A 14549-nucleotide genomic window follows, 5' to 3' on the forward strand; every position below is an offset into this window, starting at 1 on the left:
TGAAACACCCCAAAAACCTGAAGAGGAAGCTATGTCTGTCACCTCACCTTCTGCTGTGTCTCAAACAGCTGAGAGTCAGTTTATTAGCTCTGAAAGAAGTTCTCAAAGTATCTCAGAAGAGAAAGCAACCACACCACCTATACTAGCAGCAGCTATTACCACCACACCTGCTGTCTCAAGTCCAGTCAGTGGAACATCTTCCTCAAACTCCGAGAGCATCTCAGAGAGCAGCAGCAGCTCACGGGAGATGGTAACCACAACCATTGCTGTGAAGCCAGAGAGTGGCAAAGTTGAGGATAACGCTGCTGAATTGCCAGTTGCCACCACTAGTTCATCCTTTGTCCCAATTACTGATGCTGAGAGTACATCTGGGGAGGCAATAGCTACCAAGAAGCCAAAGGAATCTACCCTGTCCCCGGCTGAAATCCAAACTGTATTCAAGGAAGATGTTACCACAAGTTCACCATTGATTGAACTTCCCCCAGATGCAGGGGAAGAATCTGTCAGTGTTAGAAGCACCCTTGAGAAAGAGGAGGCATCCAGTGAAGAAGAGGAAGTTGTCACTCCTGCCATGGAAATACCAACTTGGGAAAGGCCTGGGTCTACAACAGCACCACCAATTGGGACACAGAGCCAACTAGGGACAGTCCATACCACACCACATTTCCCCGAAAGGGACGAGATGGAGGATTTTGATTCAGAAACACCTCCATCTTTCACTGATGGTGAACCGCCAGTCAGAGAAGAAACAGGGATTTTAGCTGAAACTGGACTGGATTTGGGGCACACCGTTGTTGGGGAGACTGTGGAAATTCCTGGTATGTGTCCCTTAAAATAACTTTCAGTGATCTATGTTTTACCCTATTCAATGGACATTTAATATATATAATATATTTGTATCCTCTTTTATCACTGAACAGGCATTCACTCATGCACAGAGAACATTTGTCTGAATGGAGGCTCTTGCCATAAGAGTGGCACTATTCATTCATGCAGCTGTCCTCCTGGTTACACTGGAGATCGCTGTGAGACAGGTATATCAAGAATTACTTTTACTTTATCTTACAATATTCACCTGCAAAGCAGACTCACATCAGCCAATGCTTGGAAACCAAAGCCCCAAAACTTTTTTTTTCACTAAACCAATTTTCTACTTTTTCTGTATAGTGTCTCTTATTTACTGTTTGTCTCTTATGTAGATATTGATGAGTGCCAGTCAAACCCTTGCCGTAATGGGGGTACATGTGTTGATGGGTTGGCTTGCTTCACCTGTGTGTGCCTCCCTAGCTACTCTGGATTGTATTGTGAGGAGGGTAAGTTTCTTTTTTTTATGAGTAGATGATAAACAGTAACAATGTTGCTATTTATTTTCTCACTCAGCTTTCATTGAGGGTGACTTTCATATCCTAACGTCACAGTAGATTGTTAGAATAACGGCAACTTTCTTTCTGCTTCAAAGTCATGGATCTGAGTAATGTATTCAGACTGTCTTTTACCATGATCATCAGACCCCTGGCAAGATAAACCGAGATAATATTAATGCTATGATTCATTAGAGCTTCATCTGAGAGTCAGTTCATGCTAGTAGTGTAGCGTCTCCTCTTCTCTCACAGTCTAGTTATCATCTTAAAATCTTATCTTTTTCCCAGACAATGGCTGAGTCATAAACACTGTTTTTAATCTCATCATGCCAGCCACATTTTACAGTCATCCTAGTGCTGCCTGAAGGCAGTTGTGTCTGCAGTTTCCTACAGCTTTTAGACAGTTGACACATTGCTTCCATGTGTCTGATTCTACAATAGCTCTCAGATTCGCAGACATTTGATTATTAGCAACAGCCCAGGTGTGGTGTTCACTACCATTCATCCCTGTTGCACCTACTTTCCTAATGAGGGGGCTTAACCAGAAGCATCGTTACCCCTGGTTGAGTGCTTTCTGACCAGCGTCCGCACCCCAAATGCTGTTGTGATCAGTCATAAATGAATTATGCCCTAGATGGTGGGCTTGGACCCAGCTGCAGTCTCAGAAAATCTTGCTGTGAGAGACGAGAAAGAGAAACTTAAAGGAGGACAAACCAGAGGAAAAAATGTGCACCTCTGTTTAGTCTGTTTGTGTCATCGAGCTGGATTGAGGAGGAGAAGTCTTGATGAGAGAATTTCAGAGAAAGAGACCAAGTACATAATAGTGCTGCAGGCCATGATTAGGGAGAAATGCGCGCACGCGCGCGCGCACACGCGCGCGCGCACACACACACACGCACACACACACACACACACACACACACACACACACACACACACACACACACACATGCACACTCACCTGGAAGCCAGAAGGGACTTTAGAAAATCTGCATATCTTAGTCTTGTAAGGGCTGTGGTCTACGTAATGCAATAATGAAGCTCCATGACCCAACAAGACTCAGGATTTAACTGATGTTGCCTTAAGAAAGGAAGGAAAAGCACATACTCATTTTTTTCAATGTCGTGTTTTCTCCCCCAACTCTCCTCAAATTTCCTTATTTACTATTATTATGCTATTGGGGATGCTAGAAACACATCCATCCCCCCTCCGTCTTGATTGGAGACAATTGTTCTCTCGAGAAACGACGCTAGGCCTAAAAAGTCAACATACACAGGTGTTGCATAGATAAGATAAATGCATTAGTGATAACATGATGGTGTCAGCTGATGAAAGGGTGACTGTAACTAATAAATGCTAACTGAATTTACAACTCTTTTAACCTGCAGTTCATCTGCACCATGTAAATGTTACTGGAAGACTAACTCTGTCTCTCTCCCTCTTTTTCGCTCTCTATCTCTCTCTGTCTCTTTGTCTCTCACTCTATGTCTCTCTCTCTCTCTGGCGTTGTCTCGCTCCATGTCTCTCTCTCTCTCTCTCTCACGCTGTCTCTCTCCATGTCTCTCTCTCTGTCTCTCTGTCTCTCTCTCATATCAGATACAGAAACATGTGACTATGGCTGGCACAAGTTCCAGGGACACTGCTACAAGTATTTTCCCCATAGAAGAAACTGGGACACAGCAGAGAGAGACTGTCGAATGCAGGGGGCTCACCTAACCAGCATCCTCTCCCATGAGGAGCAGCAGTTTGTCAACCGTAAGTTTATCAACGTTATGGACAAACAAAACTACCTACCCAAGGTGCCTGTTTATCATTTATTTTTCTTCTAACATCAATTCCACGTTTCATGCCTCTTGTTCTCTGTATGTTCTGCAGAGACAAGCGAGAGCAGTGTGCTAAGTCAAATTCCTTGTACATACATATATATCTATGATGTACTTGGTGAATAAACAGATTCTAAAAAAAGACAAGAAAAAGATAACCAACTCCTAATACAAGGACATTTTCCAAGTTCTACTTCTGGAGAATTAAGAAGATAGTATAAATCGATATTATCAGTTTGGGCTCCAAGCCACATCAAATACTTACATTTCTTATGTAATAGAACGCTAGTACTTCCACAAAAATAGTGATTCATGTGTTCAAAAATGCCCCCTCTCGCTCTCTCTCTCTCCAATCTCTCTCGTTTTTCCCTTAATCTTTCTTTGACTGAAAAGTCCTAATAAGGACATATGGAAACAGAGAACCGTTTAACCTGTTGTGTCTCACTTTGCCCTGTATGGTAGGTCTTGGACAGGATTACCAGTGGATCGGCCTGAATGATAAGATGTATGACAGCGACTTCCGCTGGACCGATGGCAGCACTCTGGTAAGACAGGGTGCTTTCTTGCACATTTTTGTCTCGACAAACATGGCACAGAGTCACTCCAAATATTTGTAAGTGATGCTGATGACCGACACAGTCATCTGGGAGAGTCGTTCTTTCCTGTATTACTGAATGTGGAAAGGAGCCGTGGCGACTTTCTCATGACGCACTCCCCTCTTACCTCATGCCTCTACACCCTGTAGGGTCTGGCAATAAAGAAATGCTGGACAGACAGTCCAGTGTCTTTATATGCACTTATTCAGTGACCTCAAGACTATTAGATCAACAGTGGTTTCTATTCAAGTAGCTTGTATTCCAGTGTAATTAATTAGGATGCACAAAAGAGGAAGACAAATGCATGTAACCCAAAGCCAAATAATTTTTTACAATTTAGCACACAAGTGGGAGCGTGTTTGTTTGTGATGGGGGCAGTTGAAGACCCCCTCCTCACGGGACAGTAAAGTGGCTAATTACTATGTGCATCCATGTCGTACAGACTGATGTCCTTGCTTCAAAGAGAGCCCTCCACCGCCAGGGAAAGGGGGTGGCATAGAGGTAGAGAAGGCCTGAGGAGGGTGGGGGCGGGGGGGCGGGCGTAGGGTGAGAGACAATCACTGGAGACCCCCGCTCAGCTGAGAGATTGAGGGGTGATGAGGGTGTGAGTGACATTGTTTTGAGGGGGAGTCTGACAGGCGTAGACAGGTATGGTCCCCCCCCCTCCACCCCTAGCACCCATCAGGAAGCTCAGCAGGCAAGCAGCCACCCAGGGGAAAGGCCACCAGGCTGACAGAAACACAGATGGACAGCACCTGTGCCTGGCAGCAGAAAGAAAGAAGACTAGACAGAGAGAGCCCAGGGGGCCTGGGTGGGTGGTCACAGCATCCACTGTATTTAAATATAAGAGAGAGAGAGAGAGAGAGAGAGAGAGAGAGAGAGAGAGAGAGAGAGAGAGAGAGAGAGAGAGAGAGAGAGAGAGAGAGAGAGAGAGAGAGAGAGAGAGAGAACCTTAACAAAATTTAGAAAACATCCCATTGTGAAAGAGCATCGCTCATATAATTCTGAGCAATTGAAATAAAAAACTCTAGGTAGGAATTGTGTGTTTGTGGGTGTCTGTCTGTCTGTCTGTTTGCACAATACACAAACACACATGGTGGGGCGGCTGATAAAAGTTTGTTTGATTATTTGGAGGAGGATGCAGGCCTGCTGTGCGGTAGAAGGTTACCCATTTGTTAACTGGGAGTGAGCCAAGCAGGAAGCAGTGTGTATTTGCTAACCATAATAACAGGGTAGCAGAGCCTCAGGGCCTAAATGGAGGAGTTCGGGGAAGGGGGGGGGGAAGGGGGTCATGGCTTTGAAGCGACTGTTTGAACCTAGAATGCACTGAAAGATGGCAAGTATGATTAATCCTAGGGCAAATTCCTTGGAGCGCTACAGCTGTGTGTATGCTGCATACAGTCAATGAATAAATCTGCATGTTTCTGTGCGCACTCGGGAATTTTGCGCTCTCAGAATTACAGTGCATGTGCAAGGCATGCGGTATGTGTGATGTAATGACATGACCCTCACGAATGTCCGTTATCACATAGTCCGCTAACAAAAAGAAACAAAACAAAACAAAACAAAACAAACAAACTGATATTGTTGACCTGGCTTTCTGTACTTGTAAAGGAACAACATTTTAACAGTAAAAATTCTTGATACTAGATATTGTTTTGAAAGTTTTTTTTTTTACTGCATTTTCACTGCCGTGATTTTTGTCAAAATGTGTCCTTTACTTATTCCCTCGCACTATGGCAGTACACTGCATATAAAAAAAATGCAGAATTAGGAAGTAATGAGTAAAGTAAAATTAAGTATAAATAGAATTATTTTATAATATGTTAAAGCTGACAGTATCTAAGTGCAAAATTGGCCCCATCGTAATATAACAGATACTAGATATACCTGACACTGATTTGCAAGTTCAGTTTATCAGTGTACTGGGCCCTTGGCCCCTTCTCTGTTTTTTTTTTGGGGGGGGGGTTATCAGAAAGTCCCTCTATGAACTTAACTACAGTTAAATTGAGGAATCTAAGAGGGTTTCTACTAACATACACTTGCTCCCTCTTGTGGACTTATGAAATTAAATCACGGGTGCCTATCATTGGGCGATGGGAAACTATTTCCATGACAGCACTGGGTTTCTATTTTGAGAGCTACTTTCAAGGAAGGAAATACATCCATTGATTTGGTGGCCTTTGCCCCATAGGTAGCCAGGGTCATGGACCTTTTGGACTTTTTGGGGTCTACCACTTTTACACAAAAGATAGCCAATGGTTTTAAGACACAAGAATGATAGCAGTAATGCAACAACATGGAGAGAAAGTAGTAATGCAACAACATGGAGAGAAAGGGAGAGAGAGAGAGGGAGAGAGAGAGAGAGTGTATTGTCATTATTAAAGAAAAAAAACATTTCTTCACGTGTTTTTTACATGATCTAATGACACTGAGGAACATGTCTTTACTCCTTCCTGATTATAGTAAAATGGTGACAACATATTGGGGAATTCAGAAAGCCTATGATAAACATGCTCTCATAAATTTTCTTTTTTTGTATGTTCTCTTATGATCGCAGCAATATGAGAACTGGAGGCCCAACCAGCCTGACAGCTTCTTCTCATCTGGCGAGGACTGTGTAGTGATGATCTGGCACGAGGACGGCCAGTGGAACGATGTCCCTTGTAACTACCACCTCACCTTCACCTGCAAGAAGGGCACAGGTAAAAATACTGCTGGTTGTGCATCATATGACATTGTTACCTGTTTTAGAGATGTCTGAAAATAGCTTGTTTGAAAAAATTAAGGGTTATTTTCAGGGAGAAGAGGGGAAATAGCTAGCAGAATTGATGCATACCTTTCTGCATCAGTAAAAAATAGCATGTTGATTGAATTTTTTTTTCTTTTCTGTAAACTGTTGAGATGACCTTTACCTCTGAGCCCAAGGCCAAAAATGATGTACCAAAACTCAAATGGCTGTGGCTCTTGAACTCTGTTGAATAAATGCTTAATTGTGGCCTCTTCAGAAAAGTAAACTTTATAGTGTAGTCCAGGAGTGTCATGTTTAACCCAAGTATTACTGAAAAAGAGTTGCAGAAACTCAACATACAGTGTAACACTAATTTATTTTGGACTAAAACAGAAACCATTATTTGAGTGAAAGGAACTCTCTATGGCTTTGTCCTTTGAGCCTATGACTTAATCGAGCGGGTGCCATTAGTCATACCAGTTGGCTCATCAAATCTGATTATATAGCATGCAAATATGAGCATTTTATATTGTTTTACTATGGATAGTATGGATAGGTACATCTCCAAAATATCCATCTGAAGAATCCAAATCCGAGTCTATAGTGACGTTGTGGGCCTTTTGGGTTGTGCAGGACAGCATGTTTTATACCTTTCATCTAGACAGCCCACTCCGAGTGTTACATTCTTAAAGCAGTAATAGACGACTTTTCAACGCCCCCCCTCCCCCCTCCCCCCTCCCCCCAGTGTTTCCAAGTGTTTTTACTGTTTGCGCCACTGTCGCAAAGCAAACAGAACTCTTTCCGTTCATTAGCAGCCTGGCTACTGTCCAAAGCAAGAAACAACCGTAAGAACCCCGATTGGAACTAGAAACCCCGATCTCAGTGCTATGATAAAGGCAGAGTAAAATATCTGGTAATATTAATAACTTGGCAGGTTGCGTTATTTACTGATCCAGCAGAAAGAATGCCAGCTGAATGTCGGTTTGGAACCCTCTCAAATCCTGGATGTTGTGTCAAACTACAATTCCTTGTCGAGATCAGTTTTCCCCCTAGCCAGAGTTCGATACAACACCGGGATGCTTGACTAACGTTAACCTAACCTCAACCTGACCTTAACCTAACTTCATCCTAACCCTAAACTTAACTTAACGCTTACCTTAACCTAATGCCTTCCTTAACCTAATCGTAACCGATAGCTAACCTGTTCCCATGCGAACGCCTTCATCTGGCTAGGGAGAAACAGATCTCAACGGGGAAATCGTTGCTGAGTTCAATACAATGCCGGAGCTCGCTCCATCAAGTGAATGTCCATCTGAGGTTCACTCTTGTTTTACCTCTGTTTCTATCACTCTCCCTCTTTGCCTTCTTTGCCTCGTCTGTCAACGGGGTTTTCTCTTGCTGGGTAGAGTTTCCACTGTCAGTTCAATTATTCCACCGTCCACCATTTCCACTACTGGGGATAGCTACCGCTAGCTACCGGGGAAAACAAAAGTGATATCCTGTTGCTATTTTGGTTGCACAATGGTGGACACACTTCCTTTGTGCCATGAATTGAGTCTTAATTTTCCCGCGAGATCGTACCCGGTGGCAGACAGAATTGAAAGCGAGGCTTATAGGGAACAATCTAAACGCAGATCGTGGTATCATTATTCTAAAGCCATTACACTGTGTGAATAACATTTACGTCATAATGGTAAGTTAAAGCAAAAACGTTGTCTACTGCCACTTTAATTCATCAGTGTCAGTTCATCCATTCATTGCTCTCTTGCCTCTTGTGGTTCTCAAGTGTCCTGCAGTCAGCCCCCTCTGGTGGAGAATGCGCGCACCTTCGGCAAGAAGCACGAGAGGTATGAGATCAACTCGCTGGTGAGGTATCAGTGCCGCTCTGGCTTCATTCAGAGACACCTCCCAGTCATCCGGTGCCGTGGGGATGGACGATGGGACATCCCCAAGATCACTTGTATGACCCGTAAGTACACTCGATAGTTAGCTTTTAGCAGTTTTTTTTTCAAAGCTTACATTTCTTTTGTATGTGTGTTAATAACACAATACAGCTGTTTTAAAAGTGATATCAATATCCCCCCCCCCCAAACACCATAATTTTCCCCTAACAGCATCAAATTACCAGAGGTCCTATACCAGAAGACACCAACACAAAAGCCTCTACAGCACGAACCGATGGCCTGAGGAGGCTTCACAATATCGCCAGTGGCGCTACAGGGGAAGGCGAGACAGGACTGCACATAAGCGAAGGAGTCGCTGAGTGTCACGTAACACGGCATAGACTCCCTGTGACGACAACACATGGCTGTCCCTTGTGTGAAATTAAAGAATTCTCAAAGTAAACGGACAAGAGGAAGAAGCCCTGAGGATGATTTGCATTTTCCCCCCGAGTTCTGGATGACGGTGGAATCTTATCAAGGGACCTTTTTTTAAAGACAACTTTTTAAAAATGATATTCTTATAAAGGGACTCTCTTTTATAACTTTGCCAAAACCGATAGAATTCTTCAGCTGGCTTCTGGAAATGAGAAAAGTTCCTCTCTTCTGATGTATTTTTTAATCTAGAGAAGATTTTCATTAATATAATACATCCATGTGTTATGCCATGTACAATAACAATACATTCATGACCAAACATTAACAACGCCTTCATACAGTGTTCTGAAATGTCACCGTAAGTGTCCTTTATACGTGAAAAGATGCATCTTTTATGAAATTATAGCGCTTATGTTATATAAAGGAATTCATTATATTGCAGTTTGAGCTGGACTTCAATCAGTTTAATGAGTATGCATACAAAACATACTTACACTGAAGTCCTCCGCTAGCAGTAACCAAGTGGTTCAGTGTGAAGTATGCTTGGTTTGTCAGATCACCAACAGAGGCATCAGTGATATCAACGATTATATGGATGCCTCGAAGTTTACGTTACTGCAATGAAATAAAAAGTATGCATAGGGCAACTGTCAGTAAAACATACACAGCTTCAATTTTTTTTTCAGTCTATTTTAATGAGAGGCAACAAGCATATGGTGAAACATGCTTCCGTGGCTTTCCTCACATTTCAGATAACTAAACCATAAAAGATGCGTAAGGAAATCTCCCCCTATCAACTTCTAACTGCTGGAGATCTTCATTGTGATGGCAGCTTTGGAACAAACAAACCACCAGTTTCTTCTCTCACCAGCTGCGTCCTCTACTGGAGGATGCCATTTACATCTTTTTTTCTTTTTTTTTCCAGAACAAACATTTATAAACAGGTTTCTAGAGAGAGAATATGTGAGACTTTTTTTTCTTTTCCAGAACAAACATTTATAAACAGGTTTATAGAGAGAGAATATGTGAGACTTTTTTTGTCTTTCTTCCAGAACAAACAAACATAAACAGGTTTCTAGAGAGAGAATGTGTGAGACTTTTTTTTTCCAGAACAAACATTTATAAACAGGTTTATAGAGAGAATATGTGAGACTTTTTTTTTTCCAGAACAAACATTTATAAATAGGTTTCTAGAGAGAGAATATGTGAGACTTTTTCTTACGGTATCTGTCGTATGGTAGAAATACCATGCATTTTGAATGAAGGCGTGATCGCTCCATGTGTTTAACAACAGAGCCTTTTTCCACTGATATAAATCCATATAAAAATGTCCAAAAAAAAAGTCAGCGATATAAAAACTAAAGAAGGGATGTGTGGCTTAAGTATGAATAGCATATAATTGCTGATGAAAATGTGTTTCTACAATTAAGTGCACAACTTGGAACTTTCTGTGTTTACAATAGCTGAGACGCCATGCACGGTTTCATACCACAGCCGCTTTTCTTTCCCGCGCTATAACTTTCCCTAGTTTTATAGATAGCACTGCTTACTTCTTTTTTCCTCCTCTAATTTTTCTGTTGTCTTTGGTACGTTGGCTGTCGAGAGAATGTATTTTGTGAAACATTCAAAACTTGAAAATGAACATGATGCCTGTTAACCAGAGATGCCTATAATTTATATTCAAGCTGCTCTCATTGTCTGAGTGGAATGCAATGAAGATGATCATTTACTCCAGAGTGGATTGGCCTCTTTACAGCATAATGTACAGGCCAGGAATGGACCAAAGAGAATGGTCGGCCCAGTCACCTGCAATAGTCTCTCATCTAACACTACAAAGAAATTACTTTTGCTAATTTTACAACGTTACTTGTAACATGTGTGGTCTCTGGCAGTTGTTCTTTTTTGATGGGAAAAAAATGTTTATTGTTTCGTTTGTTTGTCTGTGAGTGTGGTGTGCATGTGTGTGATTCAACATAAAAGTGCACATAATATCATTTTATATTTATAGGTTAACAAATTATTATTTTTTTGTTCTTTTACAATGTGAATGTCTGGGACGTTATTGAATTGTTTAAAAAAAAGAAAAAAAGATTGGACTGTTTTCCTGCTCTCCGTCACAATGAAATAAAATCAAAATGTATATCTAAGTGGATATTCTTCAGAAATGTCTCCGCGGGGAATTGGTATTTTACATGCTGTCACTACTTTATGACAGTCGCTGGCACCTACACTGATTTACAAACATGCTGTTTTGGCTGCTTTTTCCATAAAGAAAGCCTCTGAGGCTACAACCGTATGCAATGTGTAAGTACAGCCGTGTCACCACCAGGTAGTGCTATCACACCAATGGCATGGTGTGTATGCCAGTCACCCCCATGGGAAAATATTGTATTCTATGACAACTGAGGAATTTTGAATTTAACGATTTAAAGGATCTTCTAAAGAACCTTCACAACTGATGGACATGAATGTGTTGAATAACACTGAAAACTTTATCGTGAATTATATCACTGACCCCCTTCCCTTTAGACTTATGCCAATCAGTCAAAACATTAAAACCACTGACAGGTAGGTGAATAACATTGATTATCTTGTTACAACAGCACCTGTCAAGGGGAGGGATATATTAGGCAGCAAGTGGACAGTCAGTTTTTGAAGTTGATATGCTGGAAGTGGGAAAAATGGGCAAGCGTAGAGATCTGAGGGCCTTTGACAGGGGCCGAATTGTGATGGTTAGACGACCGGGTCAGAGCATCTCCAAAATGACAGGTCTTGTGAGGTGTTCCCGGTGTGCAGTGGTCAGTACCAACCAAAAGTGGTCCGAGGAAGGACAACCGGTGAACCAGTGACAGGGTCATGGAAGCCCAAGCCTCTTTGATGTGTGTGGGGAGCGAAGGCTAGCCCGTCTGGTCCGATCCCACAGAAGAACTGCTGTAGCTCAAATTGCTGAAAAAGTTCATGCTGGCTATGATAGACAGGTGTCAAAACACACATTGCGTCACAGCTTGCTGCATATGGGGCTGCGTAGCCACAGACCGGTCAGAGTGCCCATGATGACCCCTGTCCCCCGCCGAAAGCGCCTACAATGGGCATGTGAGCATCAGAACTGGACTATGGAGCAGTAGAAGGAGGTGGCCTGGTCTGATGAATCACGTTTTCTTTTACATAATGTGCACAGCCGGGTGTGTGTGTGTTGTTTACCTGGGGAAGAGATGGCACCAGGATGCACTATGGGAAGAAGGCAAGCTAGCGGGCAGTGTGATGCTCTGGGCAATGTTCTGCTGGGAAACCTTGGGTCCTGGCATTCATGTGGATGTTACTTTGACACGGACCACCTACCTAAACATTGCTGTAGACCAAGTACACCCCTTCATGGCAATGGTATTCCCTGATGGCAGTGGTCTCTTTCAGCAGGATAATGCGGCCTGCCACACCACAAAAAATATTCAGGAATGGTTTGAGGAACGTGACAGAGAGTTCAACTTGTTGCCTTGGCCTCTAAATTCCCCAGCTCTTAATCTGATTAGGCATCTGTGGGATGTGCTGGAAAAACAAGGTCAAGTTGTGAGGTCCCACCTCACAACTTACAGGACCTAAAGGATCTGCTGCTAGCGTCTTGGTGCCAGATACCAGAGGACACCTTCAGAGGTCTTGTGAAGTCCATGCCTCCACGGGTCAGAGCTGTTTTGGTGGCACAAGGGGGATCCTACACAATATTAGGCAGGTGGTTTTAATGTTTTGGCTGATCGGTGTTCTTGCATGTACTGTCTATACATCCTAACATGCAAGCAGAAACATTTCTTCTGGGGGGGGGATACACATCCTACAAGCCCCCTTAGTAAGACATACATTTAGACGTTGTGGGTCGAAAGTGACAGTGTGAATTTTAATGAATAAATTGAACAAGAACTGGAGAAGAAAGAAAATGACGCCCTTGCTCAAATTGCTGAGGCTGCAGATTCAGCAACCTGCAGAAATACTCCACTTCTGCATGTTCTTCTCCTTTTCCGTCGATGCCATGTGTGTCTCCCTGAGCTGGCATTTGCTTCTCATGCATTTTGTAACGCAGAGCACTGAAACACAAATAGATCCTCCAGATGGAAACGCAGTGGCTTAACAAAACTATTTGCCACCGTCCCCAGAGAGTCTCCTCGTTTAGCGGTTCCTCAGAGAGCACAGTGACAATACAATAGCGGCTGTGTATGAACATCCAGTCACTCTATGTAATCTTTGTGTGAGTTTGGGTTACTGTGGTTCTCCTGGTGACTGGCCACTCTGTCATTAGTGAGAGCCTGACTTGTGATGAAAGGCTTGTCGCTAAATGCCTCGGTGAGAGTAAACCCTGCAATTTCCCCCCACAAAATGCAGATGTCTCTTGGGTGACCAGCGGAAAATGTAAATGTCTCAGCACCAGTTGCTCTGGGATTTTAAAGACCTTTTTTTTTTTTCATGGTGTGTTCAGAAAGGAAATGTGCTCTCGGTTGTCCCTAGTTTTTGGGGTTTTGAGTGCCTCGGCCTCTGTCTCGGTCTAATGCAGCATGGCAATCTCGTCTTCATTACCCTGGTATTTCCTATGTAACCTAATCTAGATACCTAACACACCAGCATCAGAGATGTCCAATATCTGCCCCACAGACTGATGGGCGGTAAATATAGGAGCAAAAAAAAAAAGGGCTGTTCAATGTGTGCTATCAGGTCACTGTTTACTGTGGCCCACATCACTTGTTGACTCCAAGCAAATACAAATCCCGAGACCTTATTAAGCCTTACTGTTTAGAAAAACATGTGAGCAAAGTTAATTTTCCATGTCCCAAAATGTAAGAACTGTTCCCCTATCTTTTCCTCTATGTCGTTCCATACTTCTTTGTACTCCTCAAAAACACCTTTACATTGTCATTTATTCTATTTTTTCCCTCCTTTATCAGCCTAAACTTGATCCCTTTCCTTTTTTTGTGCACACGCAGACTGTCTAGACTAAAATATTTTTTTCTTTTGTATAACTAGATGGGTTGGCCAAGACATATCATTTGTCTTGACTTGAAACATTAATTAACCCCCCCCCTTTTTCTCCCCAAGTGTACTTGGCCAATCACCCAACACTTCCGAGCCGTCCCGGTCGCTGCTCCACCCCCTCTGCTGATCCAAGGGGGGCTGCAGACTACCACATGCCTCCTCCAATACATGTGGAGTCACCAGCCATTTCTTTTCCCTGACAGTCAGGAGTTTCACCAGGGGGACGTAGCGCGTAGGAGGATCACGCTATTCCCCCCAGTTCCCCCTCTCCCTTGAACAGGTGTCCCGACCCACCAGAGGAGGCGCTACTGCAGCGACCAGGACACATACCCACATTCAGCTTCTCACCCGCAGATACGGCCAACTGTCTGTAGGGACGCCCAACCAAGCCAGAGTTAACACGGGGATTCGAACCAGCGATCCTCGGTAGGCAGCGGAATAGACCGCTACGCTACTAGGACACCTATTGAAACATTAATTTAAACCACAAATATGTTCCCTCATTTGGCAATTTCAGAAACTGGGGGGGGGGGGAACAAAGTTAATCTTTGATTAAGCTTCTGTCAAAAGATTTAATTTGTAACTTAGTTTCCTGTGGAAATGCTTATTGTATGAGTATGAGTCAAGTCACAGTCTCAACTGTTTATTTGAATAAGTTTTTATTCATGTTTCTGTCCTTTGCTCAAAAAGGACACATGGAATCAGG

At 42.9% G+C, this 14549-nt stretch overlaps 1 protein-coding gene across 1 annotated transcript in view; it reads left to right on the top strand.

The window, feature by feature from the left end:
- The window catches only part of LOC130115547 (versican core protein-like), a 63203-nt gene extending 52232 nt beyond the window's left edge, over nucleotides 1–10971 (top strand). Inside the window, exons 5-11 of the mRNA XM_056286938.1 lie at nucleotides 921–1034; nucleotides 1200–1313; nucleotides 2959–3117; nucleotides 3648–3730; nucleotides 6342–6486; nucleotides 8299–8481; nucleotides 8627–10971. Coding sequence (XP_056142913.1) covers nucleotides 921–1034; nucleotides 1200–1313; nucleotides 2959–3117; nucleotides 3648–3730; nucleotides 6342–6486; nucleotides 8299–8481; nucleotides 8627–8775 — 947 coding nt within the window. The 3' untranslated portion in view covers nucleotides 8776–10971. The remainder of the gene's footprint in view (nucleotides 1–920; nucleotides 1035–1199; nucleotides 1314–2958; nucleotides 3118–3647; nucleotides 3731–6341; nucleotides 6487–8298; nucleotides 8482–8626) is intronic.
- Nucleotides 10972–14549: the final 3578 nt, after the last annotated feature.

The sequence above is a fragment of the Lampris incognitus genome, chromosome 1, assembly GCF_029633865.1.
Source record: "Lampris incognitus isolate fLamInc1 chromosome 1, fLamInc1.hap2, whole genome shotgun sequence".
NCBI lineage: Eukaryota > Metazoa > Chordata > Actinopteri > Lampriformes > Lampridae > Lampris > Lampris incognitus.